This window comes from Lathamus discolor, chromosome 4 (assembly GCF_037157495.1).
Source record: "Lathamus discolor isolate bLatDis1 chromosome 4, bLatDis1.hap1, whole genome shotgun sequence".
NCBI classification, from domain to species: domain Eukaryota; kingdom Metazoa; phylum Chordata; class Aves; order Psittaciformes; family Psittacidae; genus Lathamus; species Lathamus discolor.
Window position 1 is genome coordinate 6,656,011 of NC_088887.1, and position 15,844 is coordinate 6,671,854.

Consider the following 15,844-nt stretch of genomic DNA (forward strand, 5'->3'; position numbering starts at 1 on the left):
CTGATTGGTTCAACTCCAGTGATGGGCGGGAACTGCTGGCGGTGCGGGAGGGTTTGTGAGGCTCTGATTGGATGGTTTTCCCATTGGTTCCAAGGGTGGGGGGGTGCGCGTCGCGTTGTGACGCTCGCCGTGCGCCAGGCTCTGACGCCGGAAGCGCCGCTCAGGGCGGGCAGAGCTGCCGGCGGCTGCAGGTCAGTGCCGGCCCCGGCCGCCGTGACCCTCCTCCCCCTGCGGACACACGGCGGCCCCGCTGCCGGCCCTCGGTGTCTCCTCGCCGGGCCGCCGCCTCCTGAGCCGCCGTTTATGCGGTACCGCTGGGGGAAACAGCCAAGCGCCCTCTCCCCTGCTCCGCCCCTCTTGGCCCCGCCGCGGTGGGCTGAGGCGGCCCCTCAGGGGCTCCCGGCGTGGCGCTCCGTGCCCCCCCTTTCCCAGTTGTTTTGGGTTCGTGCTCTCGGGGTTCGTGTTCCCCGAGTGCTGTCCTCCGGCTGGGCCGTTGCCCTCGCAGCCCGCTTTGCCTCAGGCTCTGTGCCACCGTGTGCCCCCTCCTCTGGCGTGGTTTGGAGGGTTTCCGTGATTGATTGGGGTATTTTTTAGGGAATACGGTGTAAACCCCTTTCCCTCTGTCTCCTACAGGAGCCTGCACGATTGAATGTTTAAAAGTCAACATGTAAAAGCGGGTATGGAATGGGAAGCTGTGCAGGTAGCATAACGGCTTCTCTGCTTTGCTTGGCTTTAAAGCTTAATCTGCTACAACGATCTATGAAATCTGTGCGATTATAGTGTAGCCAGCAGGGCCAGTGCAGTGATCGTCCCCCTGCAGTGGGCGCTGGGCACTGGTGAGGCCCCACCTCGAATCCTGCGTTCAGTTCTGGGCCTCTCGTTACAAGAGAGACATTGAGGTGCTGGGGTGGGGCCAGAGAAGGGCAATGGAGCTGGTGCAGGGCCTGGAGCACAAGTGTGATGGGGAACAGCTGAGGGATCTGGGGGGGTCAGTCTGGAGAAGAGAAGGCTCAAGCTGCCCAGGGCAGTGCTGGAGTCACCGTCCTTGGAAGTGTTCACACACCGTGTAGACAAGGCCCTCTTGGGTTAATGGTGGCCTTAGCAGGGCTGGGGTGATGTTTGGACTTGATGAGCTTAAAGGTCTTTTCCAACCGAGTTGATTCTGTGATTTGTAATCTCAAGGAAGCTGCAAAATTAGGGGAATCTGGGTCATAACTGGCACTATAACAAATCTAGCTCATCCCTTTTTTTTTTCCAGGTTTGACCACTGGTTGAGCCCATATGGTGAAAGCGTTCAGTTCGCCAGGTCAGCAAGGTATTTTTGTTTTGTGCATTAGCTTTCTTCTGGCTTCATGAGCTTGCTGCTTCCTTGCGAAGCAGATGAGTGTCACATATAATGGCCCTGAGCTGTTAAAGGACCCAGCTGTCAAACTGGTATCCTTACAGGTGGTTCAGAAGGAAGATCAGCATTCTGAAAAAGGTGTTCGGCAGTGCATAGTTAAGGCACATTTTCACATAATACAGGTGGCAGATTTTTCAGTTGCAAAAAGTGGAATTTCTTCTTTCATCTCTTCCTCTGCACTGGCATCCTCTCACATCTCTTGTTTCTCTTCCTCATCAGACTTTTCCACTAGCTCATTAAACTGTCAAAAAACCTAGTAAAAGGGGTAGTAAAAGAGGAATTTTTATGCCGTTTAGTGATGCAAATTGGTGCACAGGCAGGCCTTCTGAGTGCTAGAGCTGGCATGGGAGAGAGCAGAGGCGTATGCTTGGGAGAGGAGGAAATACCTTTCTGGAAGCTATAAGGGATGATGGAATTCCATTCCTACCTTCTATGTCCTTTAAGATACCATTTACAGCTTGCTTTCACACAGGATGCTTTAGTGAATTCTTCACTGAACAAGAAACTACACGAATGGTATCTTGTTACTTAGTTAGCTGGTATTTTGTTACTTAGTTTTTCTATTTCTTTGTTGCTTAAGTCCCTAGTGTATGCACTTGTTTGCTGCACCCTGATGCACTAAAACGTTTCTGAACCTAATGTTTGCATAAATCTTCATCTGAAATTCCTGAAAATCAGACACTAGCACTCATATCATCTATCATGATGAGAAGTCCCATTGAATGCAGGATGTGACAAATAATTATTTCTTAATTCTTGTCAGAAACTTAACAAGGAATGCTGGGGTTAAGCCCAGTGTACTTCGGTGTAATCATGACTACCTTAAGCTTGCTATTTGTGACAAGTGCTCTTATTTTTTTTTCCTTTAAAAAAGACCTCAAACCTTACAACCTGATTATGTAAGGGCTAATGCTGAGATAATAGCAGGTATTCTTCCACTGGAATAAATTCAAATTGAAGTGTAAATTATCAGAGTTTCTGATGCTTATGGTTAAAATGTTCTAGTGGCTATACGTTACAATTGAGTCACTTTAACATCTATGCCACCTCATGGAGAAAGCTCACTCTTCTACACCCCTAGCCATGCTTTCTTCTCTGTGTTTTGTGTAGGCTCTACACTGGTAATGTGAGTGATCCAGTTTTTGAACTTTCCCCCTTGCTCTCCCTCTAAAATACCCTATTTATTGCTTTTTGGCACATCAGTTTTTCACTTTTTATCAACTTAATTCACCTTTCAACATGAACAGGCAAGTGTCAAAATGAGCACAGAATGGTGGGGGTTGTTGCTGGAGGCTGGGAAGTAAAAGAAAGATTTCTTTGTGGGAGGGAGGGTATAATTAGACTTAAGGTGGAACAGGAAACTGTACCTTCACTATTCTAGCCACTAAGTTTGGCCTTCCGTATATAGTGCACTCGTAATTTTTTTGTCTACAACTGTAAATAGTTTGTTAATGCTAACATGTATTTGAAGGACTTCTGAGTACTGCATCTGTTTGTATACATGCACATAGATAGTCCTTTAATTTACTGACATCTTGCTATTGTCTAGGTCAGGTTTAGATTATGAATGTGACTGAGAATTAAATCCTGAGCCTGCGTTGTTCAATTTCTGCCTTGCGTGGGCAGACTGTGTGGCCTTATATGTGGTTCCATATATTTTTACTTGTGAAATTAGGTGAAAAATGTCCTAATTTCAGCCAGGCCCTTCAGCCTTTCTGTGTGCTGCTGTAGTTCAGCTTTTCATCTTCAGTGAAGAAAACCATTCGATACTTGTGGCCTCTTGGTTTCAGTTTATGGAATGCCAACAAGGAGGTACTATTTGAGTGAAAGCAGTTTGTTCTTTTCCCTTTAATACTTCAGAGCAGGTCTTGCAATGAAGATACACGATTTCTCATGCAGATGGAAGGCTGAGCAGTAGTGTTCCTAAGTCACCAGGGAATGAAATTCCATAAGCTTTTGATAAAATGCCAGAAGACTTTGGATTTCCAGCTGATACGGGATAAAGGCAGTTCAGGATAATATGGACATACCGCCTAGATCACCCACTCTCTACAGAGAAAGATGAAAAAAGTAGACTTGAAAATGGCAGATTCTGTGCCATTTCCCAGTTTCTGGAAAGGATGAGTAGTGTCTGAGGTTACATTGTGCAGACATTTAAAATCTTGATAGCATGTTTTCCCACTGTAGTTCTAAATTTTGTGCCTTCCTTCCCTGTAGTTGGGAAGATTCAGAATCACCCCTCAGCATAACCTCAACCTCTTCAGGAAGACAGAATTCTAGATTTTATTAGAGTGAGAGACTACAAACTAGGATCTGGTGTTTGCAAGTGACTACTGGAGTGGGATATGGTATACACTGGCTCACAGGAACCTGTTTTACTTGCCATGTTTACAAGTGAGGGACTCTTCTTATAACCTGATTTTGATTTTTCCTGAAGAAACTGGGTCAGTGGTATAAGCAATTATTTTTTTTTTTTCCTTTTAAAGAAGTCTTATGGCAGAAGCCTGCACAAATGTTTTCCAGACAAATCACAGAATGGTTGGGTTGGAAAAGACCTTAAGATCATCCAGTTCCAGCCCCATGCCATGTGCAGGAATGCCTCACACTAGATCACCAAAATCCGGCCTCAAGATTTAGTGAAAAAGAGCACTAATGATTTAAATTAGATGTGGGGAAAAGCAGGAAGCACCTTTCCAGGATTTAACAATATGTCTGATAGACCTAAGTTCCAAGCCAACCTTGCAACTCTCAGGTTTTCCTCCAGAAGAGTTCTGGGGTGTTAAAAAGGGTTTGTATGCCAAAATGAGTGAAGAGGAGTCTGCTTCCTTTTTCCAGATCCTGCTCTTACACTGTTTACAGTGTCAAATACATGAACAGTGAGACTTCATTAATTTGTTTGAGGTGAAATTACTAGTGAAATTAATATGAGCTCCAGAGTTATGTTAAAACAACGTGATATTCATTTGCAGTATTAGACGAAAATTCGGGTTAATTCACTGGCTGACTTACGCTGTCATAACTTGTAGTTCTAGTTTCATCTACTTTGTGGCTTCTAGGTGTCATCTTGTTAGGGCTTCTTTGTCTTTCATCTCAGCTTTAGTCAGGAAAAGCAGGAAGCAAAACAGATCCAGTATCCTTAGCACAACTCCTGGTTGAGCTTGCGAAAGTATTCTTGAAATCTTGGTACACAGAGAAGAAGAGTTGAGTTGCTTTGATGCTGCATCAGGAAAGTCCTGACCAGTGGAGATGTTTGCTCAGTTGAATTTCTGGCTCCTAAATTGTCTTTGATCAGACTGAATGTGTTTTTGATGGTTACCTGCTCTCTCAGTTTCCTTTCTGGCATGTCAAGTTATGCTCAAGACCTGTGTGTATTTAGGCTTGCTGTCCTACTGCAATAACACAGGCAGATCTATGTTCCCATAATATTTAATTGTATTCACTTATTTCCCCAGAACAGTACCCCAACAGCTGTCTCTTAATACACCCATTCTTAAATATGGAAATACACCTTTTGGGTGTCTGAGTCTCATCCTGCTCAGTGTGCTTTATTATTGGTGCTGTAGGTGCTTACTGCATTGTGGTGTATCTTGGCCATTGCTTTTCTTTTTCTCTCTTTTTTTTTCCCTGACAATATCCCTTGATGTTCATACATTATTAATGAAGTACAGACATTATTAGGAAACAGATGCAGGTCCATTAAAACCTTGTTAGGAGATGTTATCATATTTCTTTGCACATGTAATTAATTCAGGCTTGACTTACTGCTTTGATAGAAGGTGAAATCACTGCTCAAGGTTGCAATGCCTAAGTCCTCTGCTTTTGAATTTTAAACTGGTATTTTTGTGGCACTGGATTACAGCTTGTGAGCTGCATCACTGTCTTTCTTGCTGCTGAAAGGTAGGAAGGATTTGCAGTGCTTATGCTGTAGGCTGGGATTCTTCATGGGTCAGAAGTCAGCTTTTTCTAGAGAAACAGTGTTAGTCCCTGGCCTGGAGAGTTCTGTAAGTGCTTGTCTTGTGCCATCATTCTGTATTGTCTAGTTTACATGATTATCAAGATTGATGTTGCAAAACATGTTGTTCATCCAGCTGTACAGATCTTGTTCGAGCCCTTACTTTTGATCAGTCTGGCATTAGGCCTTAATGTAATATCAAAACTGGTGCTTGCTGAACATGTGTTCATGCTTATTTTTAGAGCTAAGTTAGATGTGTTCAGCGCTGTTGACTTTCATGTAACAAAGCTTGACAGGGGTGTTCTTTGGCTTTATTTCTTGATTTTTTTTTTTCTTCTTTTCTGTCTTAAAGCCGACACTAGTCCCTTGGTTGTCTCACCCAATGGCTGTCTTATTCAGGACTTAGAACTTAATGTGTGTTACGCCACTTTCTGAAGTGGAGATTAATGGGAAAGAATGGTTTGTGGTGTTTCTAGGATGTTTGCATGTCCGTATGTCCATGCCTGGAAGAAAATCAGTGTTGCACTCAAGATGCCCACTATTACCTGAGGACATCGCTAAAAATCTCCATTAGAGGAGGGGAAATAATTGTGTGAAAACTCCTGGTCTCATTAGGTGAAAAAAAAATATATTTTCTAGAGATTGACACTAAGAAATATTATTAAATCTTTAATTATTGCTGAAAACCAAGGGGAAAGCATAGACTCTTAGAGGTGGTTTTATTTATTAGTCCCTTGTAGGCCTCAGTTTAAGCTGTTGGAGTGCATTATTTGGGAAATTGTACTTTAAACCTGTTTTGAAAGTGCCTGTGGAAATCTGCAGCTGTCTTACCTGTGAGATTCTTGGAGAGAAAACACTTTCCCTTGGCTCTCAGGTGAGGTATTCAGGGTGAGGTGTGCTTATTTAAACTCACTTTTCGGTGAGTGCCCACTCACTGTAGGTTGCATTCCAAGGTTTTCTGCAAGGGAATTTCAGGGAACAGTGAATCGGTGAGGAGAGAAGGGGGTTAAAAACCTTTTGACTTTTAAAATCTCTCCTGGGGTACTAGCTTTTATATAAAATTGATCTTTACATTAATGTTATACTGTGCTTAAACTAAGTAAGATTTAATCAAATTCAAGCTTGTGGCCTGCTTCTGCATTGGCATTGTTTTGTACTATCAGTATGTAGCTGACAGATACAGTCAAAAGCAAGACTTATCTTTAAGTGACAAAGACTGTAAAAATTCCAATGGAAACTGTTTTTCAGGGGCAGCATTCTGTGGTGGTGTTCAGATCAGGTCTGATTTACAAATTCAAAAGTACTGTATGGCTAACTCATGATGGGGCATCCTTTATTGCTAATGCTTTTACCTTTAATGCAAACCCATCCTTTGTGTAGGAGAAATCATTATGTATCTGGCATGCAAAAGAAAGCTAACCGACTGTAGAAGTACTTGTTTCACAGCTAATTCATTCCATAATAAACATACTTTAATTTCCTTGAAGTGAAGCTGGAGCTGGACATCCAAGCAGTTTTCTGTAAGCTATACTCAGCCTGCATGCTGGCAGTCAACAAATGAACAGTCCATTTAAATGTGAGCACTGTGGATACCATTTGGCCCTGAGTTAGAGAAGAAGAAAAGCTCAAGCAGGAAAGTATTTTAAAATAAAAGGGTGTGGGTTGTTTTCTTACCCAAAAGGCAGAAAAGACAGGACAATCCACAACCTAATTGCTTTGCAGTTGTACTGTGCTAACTCTTGAGAGGAACATACCACCTTAGTTGCAGACGACGGTCTGGAGAGTAATAAAGCTACAGTGGGTAAGGTTGCTTAAAGTTTTTTGAGAGGGCAATGTTTCTCATATGAAACCAAAAATATCCAAGCAGGCAAATGTGATAAATGATCACAGATTTTTGAGTAGTCTTAGCTGATGGAAGTGAGTCATCAGCTGCTTGGTTACATGTAGAGCCTGGTGATTTCAGGGGGATGTCTTAGTGCGGGGAATATAGAAAAGTTCTGTTTGTCAGAAAGGATATTGCAGGTTTTATGATAGTGATTTAGAAAACAGGATACCCATCCAGATCCTTTCTTCTGCTGTCAGTCTCCTCTTTCCTTTATTTGAGTCCTGAATGCTGGGGAGGTGCATATACAATGTGTGAAACATCTAATGATAGCAAAACTTGAGATTGGCAGAGTTTTACTATTTATGGTATTGGTTCACAGATAAAAATTGCTTGGCAATGACGAACAAACAGAAATTAAGGTGTGGGGTTTTTCTTCAGTTGAAGGAACCTTTTGCTTAAGAAGTGGTTATTCATATCCTGAACTAGCATAGGAGTGTCATTGTAAAAGGCTGTTTCAAATTTTATTTGAAGTTAACTGGAAGTACAGCCCCCTGAAAGGGTATTTCAAAACCATATATAATACATCATGCTTATCTTGAACCTTTCATATATGGGAATCCTAGTGCGTTATGAGCAGAGGAGAAATTTTATTACCTACAGACTTGAAAGAGTGGAGGGGAAATGTGCAAAGCCACTCTATGAAATGACAGTGAGCCTTTGTTCTGTGTCTTATGGTGTTGCTTCCCTTTCTCTCTTCGGTGGACAAAACTGGCTACTTCAAAAGAGTCACTGCTGTTACTTGCCTGCTGGGGTTTGATTTTTGGCTATGTCTGTGGCAGGGGTGACAATCTGAGGAATTCCTTGCATTATATGGTCCTATATACGATCCAGTGTATGTCCCAGAAGCATATAATTTTGGGGACTATTTGTGCCATTTGATGTCAAGGTGAATTAAAATGAAGTGAAAATACAGTATTTAGAAACGACTGTCTTGTCACAGGCAACAAGGTGAGCCCTGGTAACTATCTCAAAGGATACGTCTGGAGTATTTTTTCTTTATAAACACATCATCTTTTCATGTTCACTAAGTCTTCATTTTTACTTCATTTATCATGCTGTATTATTCATGGGCATCTTAAGGCCTAAATGTGAGACACTTCAAATGAAGGATCAGTCCTTGTAACTTCCTATTTGCTCATCTAAGATCAAGGTTAAAGCAGTCTGTGATACAGGAGTTGGCAGTGCTAACAGTTTTCATGCTGCAAATGGTTGACTAGGGTCCATTTATAAGAAAGTAGAGAAAAAGTCCATTTGTTTGCATTGGGCAGCTGAGGGCTTTTGTTTGGGTGCATACCAGCCTGTACTAGCAAGCTGTCCTCATGTAATATGTCTTCCCAGCGATGCCTGAGGAGTAGAAGCAGGCAGAGCTACTTACAATGTGATAAGGTGGTGTCAACTGGGGCCACAAGACTACTCCACTCTTGGGCTGTGTTAAGACCTCTCTTGCTGTAGCCTTTTTCTGTTCTCCCAGGCTGCAAGTCTCAGCTGATCATGAAGCTATCTCCTGGAGCTTAGCTTCAAGACAGCTTTCTTATTCCAGCCCTGTTGGCTGTAACTGAGTAGAAATGAAATCTGCTGTATGTTATGGTACCAGCTTCTTTTGGCTTTAAGTTTTCAATCATTTTGTTTGAATGAGAGGTACCATTTCCTAGTTCTACTTTCTGTAGCAGTGTCATTAGTAATACCCAAGAAGACAATACAAGGCTTGGGAAAGAGAAATGGGAAACACCCCATTATTTTCTTAGCTTTGAGATGAAACTTCTGAAGTCAGAAGACTTGCTAAGAATCTATCTGCCTTTTTTCATTGCAGTATACATGAAGCTGAGGATCTGAACCTGCTATGACTGACCCAGACGTTCTCACTGAGGTCCCAGCAGCTCTCAAACGCCTTGCCAAATATGTGGTGCGTGGCTTTTATGGCATTGAACATGCTTTGGCTCTGGACATTCTCATCAGGAACCCCTGTGTGAAGGAAGAGGACATGTTAGAGCTCCTTAAATTTGATAGGAAGCAGTTGCGAGCTGTCCTGAACACCCTCAAGGGTGACAAGTTCATCAAATGCAGGATGAGGGTAGAGACGGCTCCAGATGGCAAAACCACCCGTCATAACTACTACTTCATCAACTACCGCCTTCTGGTTAACGTGGTGAAGTACAAGCTGGACCACATGAGGAGGAGGATTGAGACGGATGAGAGAGACTCCACCAATCGTGCCTCTTTTAAATGCCCCATTTGCTTCAGCACCTTCACAGACTTGGAGGCCAACCAGCTGTTTGACCCCAGGACAGGTAAGAGTACAGAGAACAGGTAACAGAATGCTCTTGCTGTCTCCTTTGTAGCTGCTGGACTTGAAGGAAACACGAAAATTCTCTGGAGTTTGTCTGGAGCTAGAGGGCACTCTGTTTCTGCAGGTGGTAAATGTTTCAACAAACTACAGAAGTAATGTGTACAGACTTAAGCAGTCTGTACAGGCACATAGGAGTGTTGCTAAAATGCTCAAGTGACAAACAGTAGGGAAATGGAGGTCTTATCGCAACAGCCGTCAAAGGTGAATAAAGCAGTCTGTCCTTGTTGGAAGCTGAAGGTTTTTCAGTGTAACCTGCTCTTGCTTGTAAACTGTATGACTTACTGGTAGTTTGCAGAGAGGGCATATGTTGAGTTGACTTTGGTCTGCAAAAAAGTTTAAATTTGGAGATGGTCATTCAAGGAATGAGTTGCTACTGTTTTAATTTTCTTCTGTCCAGTTCATTACACTGCACACCCTGGCTTCCCCAGGGTATGGCAGTCTCATGGAAGTTAAAAGAAATTAATTAAACTTGTCTGTGGTTGAGAGTAAACAAGATTCTTTTTCAAGTCTGTGTGTTAGTCCCGGTGGAGCTGCAGATCTGTCTCATGCATATGAAATAAGAATCTTTTCTGCGTGTTATTGTCTACCGGGGTAGTCCAGATACTTTGTGCTTTGTGCCAGGGAAGAAAAGGAGGAACACCTGCACCTGATGAGATCCTATTTCGGTAGTCTAATCTGCGATTATCTGGGTGGGGGGGAAGGCAGGGAGCAGAAATAAGTAAGCCAGTTGGGAAGTCTATCAGAAACATTGAGGTGTGGTGCATTGTGTCAGTTATCATGATGGGAAACTAAGAATTCACTGTTTAGTGGTATTGAAGCTTTTAATGCAGGGTTACTGATGTCTAATCTGCTTTGGAGAAGGGTAAACTCCCAACAAATGTTCAGGCTTTTTCCCTCTTTCCTGCCTGCAAAGATCAAGAGCTGTGAAACTCTTTACTTCAACAACCATGGAAATTATATTTAGTACTAGAGAAGCAGAATCTATGAAGTCAAGTAATCCTGTGCAGCTCTCCAAGTAGGAGTTGCTCCCTCATGGAGCACCAAAACCAGCAGTGCCAGCACAGAATTTTCCATACCACTGAGTATAGAAACTAGGCATGCTAGGTATAGTAATGTCTCTTATCAGTGGCAGCTGCAGTCATGGGTGTTGGGCTGAAGAGGAATAGTGCTCTTGCAGTTTGCTTCAGTAAGGAGAGTAGAGCACCTGTGCAGAGAACAAATACAGTGGGGAGTGTGAGATGCTGATCCCAAGGGGACCTGTAACACTTTGCAGCTGAATCTTCCTGCCTCTGGGGGTGGTGATGTCCAAGAGCAAAAAAGTGGCTGTCAGGGAGATGCAGAAGACAGTAATGCTGGGATTTGGCTTTGACAGCAAGGCCTATGCTCCAGGAGCTGATGAGGTCAACCAAGGATTTGTCTACAGCACAGGTGCTGGCTGTCTCCACAATGTGAAATCACTCACTGGCACATGGAGTGTTTTGTGGTTTTGCTGATGGAAAGGTTGAGTTCTGTTTTCCCAGCATTTCCCAGCAGTTTGTTTCTGTCACTATTAATGCAAATAACAAGATAGCCAATTACTTCACTTACTTTCAATAAGAATATACCTGTGTAGAATTGATGTATATTGTTTCTCCTTTTCTAACACTTAAGTCAATGATAGTTTCATCTAGATAGTGCATGATGATACTGTTGCTTCACAAGAGCTTTTACGTGGAATATCAGTTTGGATGGTACTCTCCACTTACTGTTTAGGAAGGTCTCATGCTGTCTCTAAACCATGAGTAAAGTGTTTGTTTTCATTGCAGGTGAGGAAGTGGCAATTTTTTTGTTTTGCACTGTTAGTGAGAATGTCTCCTTTATATTGCAGAGGATTCTGTTGTTTGCATGTATACTGCTGCTCTGGAATTCTGTATTGGAAAAAACTGGGACACCTTTGGATGTCTCACAGAGGGAGCTAATGAGGACAAGGCATGTAGAGAAACAAGGTTTATTGGAGAGTGGCTAGCCATCCTTTTCCAAAGATGTCTTTAGCCCTTATCAGTGTTATACAGAAATCTCTCCCATTCATTGAAACTTAGGGCAGTGCAACTGCTGCAGGGTGTCTGAAAGCCACGTGAGTTTCAGTCACGGCTGACCTGAGCTGCTCCTAGACTGCAGCCATGTTGATCAAATTTTGCCGGTTGAAAGGCCTGCGGGGCCAAAGCCTGTTAGCTCTTAGGGCAGGTAGAGCATGGAAGGCATCCTCTGCAATAGTCTAGACTAAGCTGCACTTAAATTGGTGATCTGTCATTAAAGGACATCCTGTTTCATTGTCTGCTTTTTGTCCTTGTCACTCAGAGATTGGGATGGTTTTAGATGTGCTGGGTTTTCTTCTGCTTCGCTTTTCTCTAGTTAGAACTCAAATGCAAACTCTGAGCAACTGGTGTAGAAAGAAAGGGTTAGAAGTGGAGGTTATTACTCTTGCCCTTCCTTACTCAGTGATGGTGAAGAGGCTTCCAGAATGTCTCTATGACTGTAGTCATTCTATTGCAATTTGTGAATTAAGAGTGCTTGCAAAGAGCCTGTCCGTAGGTTGGATCCTTACTGCTCTTTAAATTTTACCACATGATCTGTGTCTGTCTCTCAGCTTTAGCAGCGGTCTGTTTCTTACAGGTTACCAGCTGTCAAATGGAGGCTTTTTTAGCTCGCTCCGTTTGTGACTAATTTTGAAATAAGTTGAGGTGTTTGTTTTTTCATTAGAGGATATGATTATTGGTGGTTTCAGAAGGAGAGAAAAGAATTGATAGTAAGAAGGGTGTGTTTGCAGGGCACAGAAGTATAGATGTGCTTTGGTTGCTATTTACCCTATTAATTTTGAAAGATCTTTTTAAACAGTATAAAATTTGCCACTACAGGTAGTTTTAAATGTAGCTTTTAAAAGGTAAAGTTATTACTTGGAGAGCGTGATGTCTCTCTATATGATTTTTCTCAATCCCTTTTTCTGCCCTTAAACATCTCGCACAAAAAAGCTCCGAAATCCTACTATGCTGTCAAAAGGTTAAACAAGTGTCGTCTGCTACTCATAGGAGTCGTGTAATGTTAAAGAAACTGTCAGATGGTGGAAGTCAAGGTGACAAAAAAGCTGGAGTTTTGCTGCTGTTTCATGTCACAAAGGGATCTTTTAAAAAGTGAAAAGGAGCATGTTGTGTTCAAGGAGTCACTTGGTTTTCTGACCAATGAGTCTTTTGGCTCTAAGCACAGCTTGCCCAGGTCATGAGGTTTAGCCCCATCTATTCTGAATGAAGAGCTCCAGGTATCACACTTTCTCCCCAGTGGCAGTTTTACTGTTGCCTCCAAAGAAGCAGCATCAGTAACTTCTGCTTTTAGAGGCAAGCAGCTTGGACACAGCCTGCTTTTACTTTGCAAACATTTGCTATGGAAAATTGAAGCAAAGCTAAGAAGAACTTTCTGACTTAAGAGGTCACAGATTTGGGGTTTGCCTATTGACCTGGCAGTGCCTTTGGCAGGAATTAGTGCAGGCAGGGTTGTTACAGACTGAGCAGACAGTTTTTACCTGCTTTTGTGTTTTGAGATCTACAGAAAGAAAAACATGAATGCTGTAAGAATGAAAAGTTTACTTCTGGACTTGTGTTTCAGATGGGATGATTGAGAAAGAAAAGAGACTGTAGTTTTCCTAGAAGATCCTAATATAAGCATTTGAAATACAGATCACTGCCTTTCACTTCTGCCATTGCCTGCTGTCTACCCATGCTCTGATATTTCATCACTCTTTGTTCTGCATGCTAGCATTTGCATGAGCTGCAGTTGTGATGAAGCCTCATGCAGATGGAAAGCTGCAGCCATTAAATAAAGGCTACCTCTTGAGGCGAGGACATACAAGAAAGAGTGTAACCATAGCATTAAGAAAAGTCAGCTCTTACAAAACGTACTGTGAATAACACTGCTGAACTCTATCTATTCCCAAACCTGGGGTGGCAGGGAACACTGACATAGGAGATGCTGGGTTTTCAAGTGTTTCACCTAGAGATAAGGGTGTCCATCAGGCACTTACACAGACCTCTGGGCAGAATTTTATTCTCTGTGCTTTTAAATGTAGAAACTACAGAAATTTAGTTTCCGTAGGCCACTTCCTGAAATTGCAGAGCAATCTCAACCACTTGATACCATCTTGTGGATCTGATTCAAACTAAAATAAGCTTGGAGAATTAGATGCACACAAGCCTGTTGTGTGGAGTGTGGGGGCAGGACAGGAGGAGCTGCACTGGCTCTCGCAGCAGAGTGAGCTGTTTTTGCTCTGTACCTCTGGGCTTGGCTTGATTAATACATTAAATGTCACAAAACTGGAAATTATGTTCATGGATATGTGTTCTGTAACATGATTAATTGATTAGCTGGGGAAGGTCTCTCTGATGTATCCTGTTCTTATACCCTAATCATATTTGTAAATCTAGTGTAGTGTTGGAGTCGACTGTCAAATTCAAGGTCAATTTGAGAGAAAGTATGTGACTAGAAACTGCAAAAGGGAGAGTGGGGTTGAAGTGAAGGAGTGAAAGAACTGAGATCCCACAGTGCATCACACCATTATTCAGCCCTGGATTTCCTTAGGTATTCTAAATATCAAGCCGTGTCAGGATACTCATCAGCAGGTGAATTTGATATTAGAAAGAAAATATAAGGCTAGATGAAATAGCTTTTCTTTTGTTCTCTTCTGCCTTTGCAATATTATTTTTATCCAGTCTTGTGTTTCTATTAGTTCTGTTACTGTGAAGAATATTCTTAATGTTAACAGTAAATTGTAATTACAGCTGGTCTCTCACAGACATCTATACATTAAGTGTCCTCACCGTAACATTCAGTTAGATAAGACGTGAATAATAGTGGAAAGAAAAGGATGGAAGACAAGTGAGTAATGTGAATCAGGAAGATGATGCTGTTGGGATGTTCTTAATTGCAGTTGTAATCACTGGAGTCTTTTGTTGTTAGTGGAAATCATAGCAGCTAAATATTTGTCTATGCTTTGCCCTCCCACAGTTTGCTTTTGGTTTGGTGAATGATTTTTGGATATAGCTATCTTACTGTTACTGAAAATGCACTGTAATAGTAACATACTGGATCCCTTTCTTATTCTCTGTGCTGATACTAAATTTAATTTGGGAAGAACAGATTGAAGGTGGCAGTATCAGTTTTGTAGAAGGGAAGATAACACCTTGAGTTTCATTTTAACCCTGCTTGTTTACTGTCAGCCTCTTGCATGTCAGATGTGTACTTCATAACAGAATTGCACTTAATGTGTTTAGAGGCTGGTTTTCTGTACCTGTCACAAGGCACCTTTTATGTTGCTTTCAGGCAGGCTTAATGCAGCAGAGCATTTGTGTGGTTTGGGCCCTGTGACTGAGATTAGAAATTTGCCTAGTGTTTGATTTTTTTTTTTTTTTTATTTTTTGCTTTGGTCTTCTGTGTTGACTTCTAGAGCTGCTGCCTTTTCTTCTCGGTGCTCAGCTTCTTTCGCTTTATCCCCAGTAAGCTATTCAGAACACATCTGTCCTCTCTCTTGTTTTGAATTTCCACTTCCTCAGGCAAGTTCTACACTAGCTTCAAGTCTTCCTCATCTGATTCAAATGACTTTTGAGCCTGTCCTATCTAGTTTGTAAATTTTTCCTTATGCTTCCCTTCTCCCTGTTTTTTTTGCCTTGCCTTTGCTTGTGGAGCTCTTGTCCATTTCTGGTACATCTCTTTTTCTGTTTTGTCCCTGCAAGCCATTAGAAAAAGTAAATCACTTACAGAATCATAGAATGGTTTGAGTTCGAAAGGGCCTTAAGATCATCCAGTTCCAACCCCCTGCCATGAGCAGAACACCTCGTGCTAGACCATGTCACCAAAGGCTCTGTCCAACCTGGCCTTGAACACTGCCAGGTTTGGCTCATTCACAGTTTCCTTGAGCAGTCTGTGCCAGTGCCTCACCACCCTCACAGTAAAGAACTTCTTCCTTATATCTAACCTGAGCTTCCTCTGTTTCAGTTTACACCCATCACCCCTTGTCCTGTCACTACAGTCCTTAACAAAGAGTCCCTCCCCAGCATCCTTGTAGACCCCTTCAGACACTGGAAGCTGCTCTGATGTCTCAACACAGCTTCTCTTTTCCAAGGCTGAACAGCCCCAACTTTCTCAGCCTGTCTTTATATGGGAGGTGCTCCAGCCCCTGATCATCCTCGTGGCCCTCCTCTCTCTTAAAGCTATTTATTCTTTGTATCTACACTA

The 15,844-nt window shown here is 42.4% G+C and overlaps 1 protein-coding gene across 7 annotated transcripts in view; it reads left to right on the forward strand.

Moving 5' to 3' along the window:
- Window positions 1–99: 99 nt before the first annotated feature.
- The window catches only part of GTF2E1 (general transcription factor IIE subunit 1), a 54,458-nt gene continuing 38,713 nt past the window's right edge, over window positions 100–15,844 (forward strand). Inside the window, exons 1-4 of one of the 7 annotated variants that reach the window (XM_065676125.1) lie at window positions 100–191; window positions 634–700; window positions 1,259–1,315; window positions 9,050–9,527. In XM_065676125.1, coding sequence (XP_065532197.1) covers window positions 9,080–9,527 — 448 coding nt within the window. In that variant the 5' untranslated portion in view covers window positions 100–191; window positions 634–700; window positions 1,259–1,315; window positions 9,050–9,079. The remainder of the gene's footprint in view (window positions 192–633; window positions 701–1,258; window positions 1,316–9,049; window positions 9,528–15,844) is intronic. The other 6 variants (XM_065676127.1, XM_065676126.1, XM_065676130.1 and 3 more) reach the window with 6 other exon arrangements.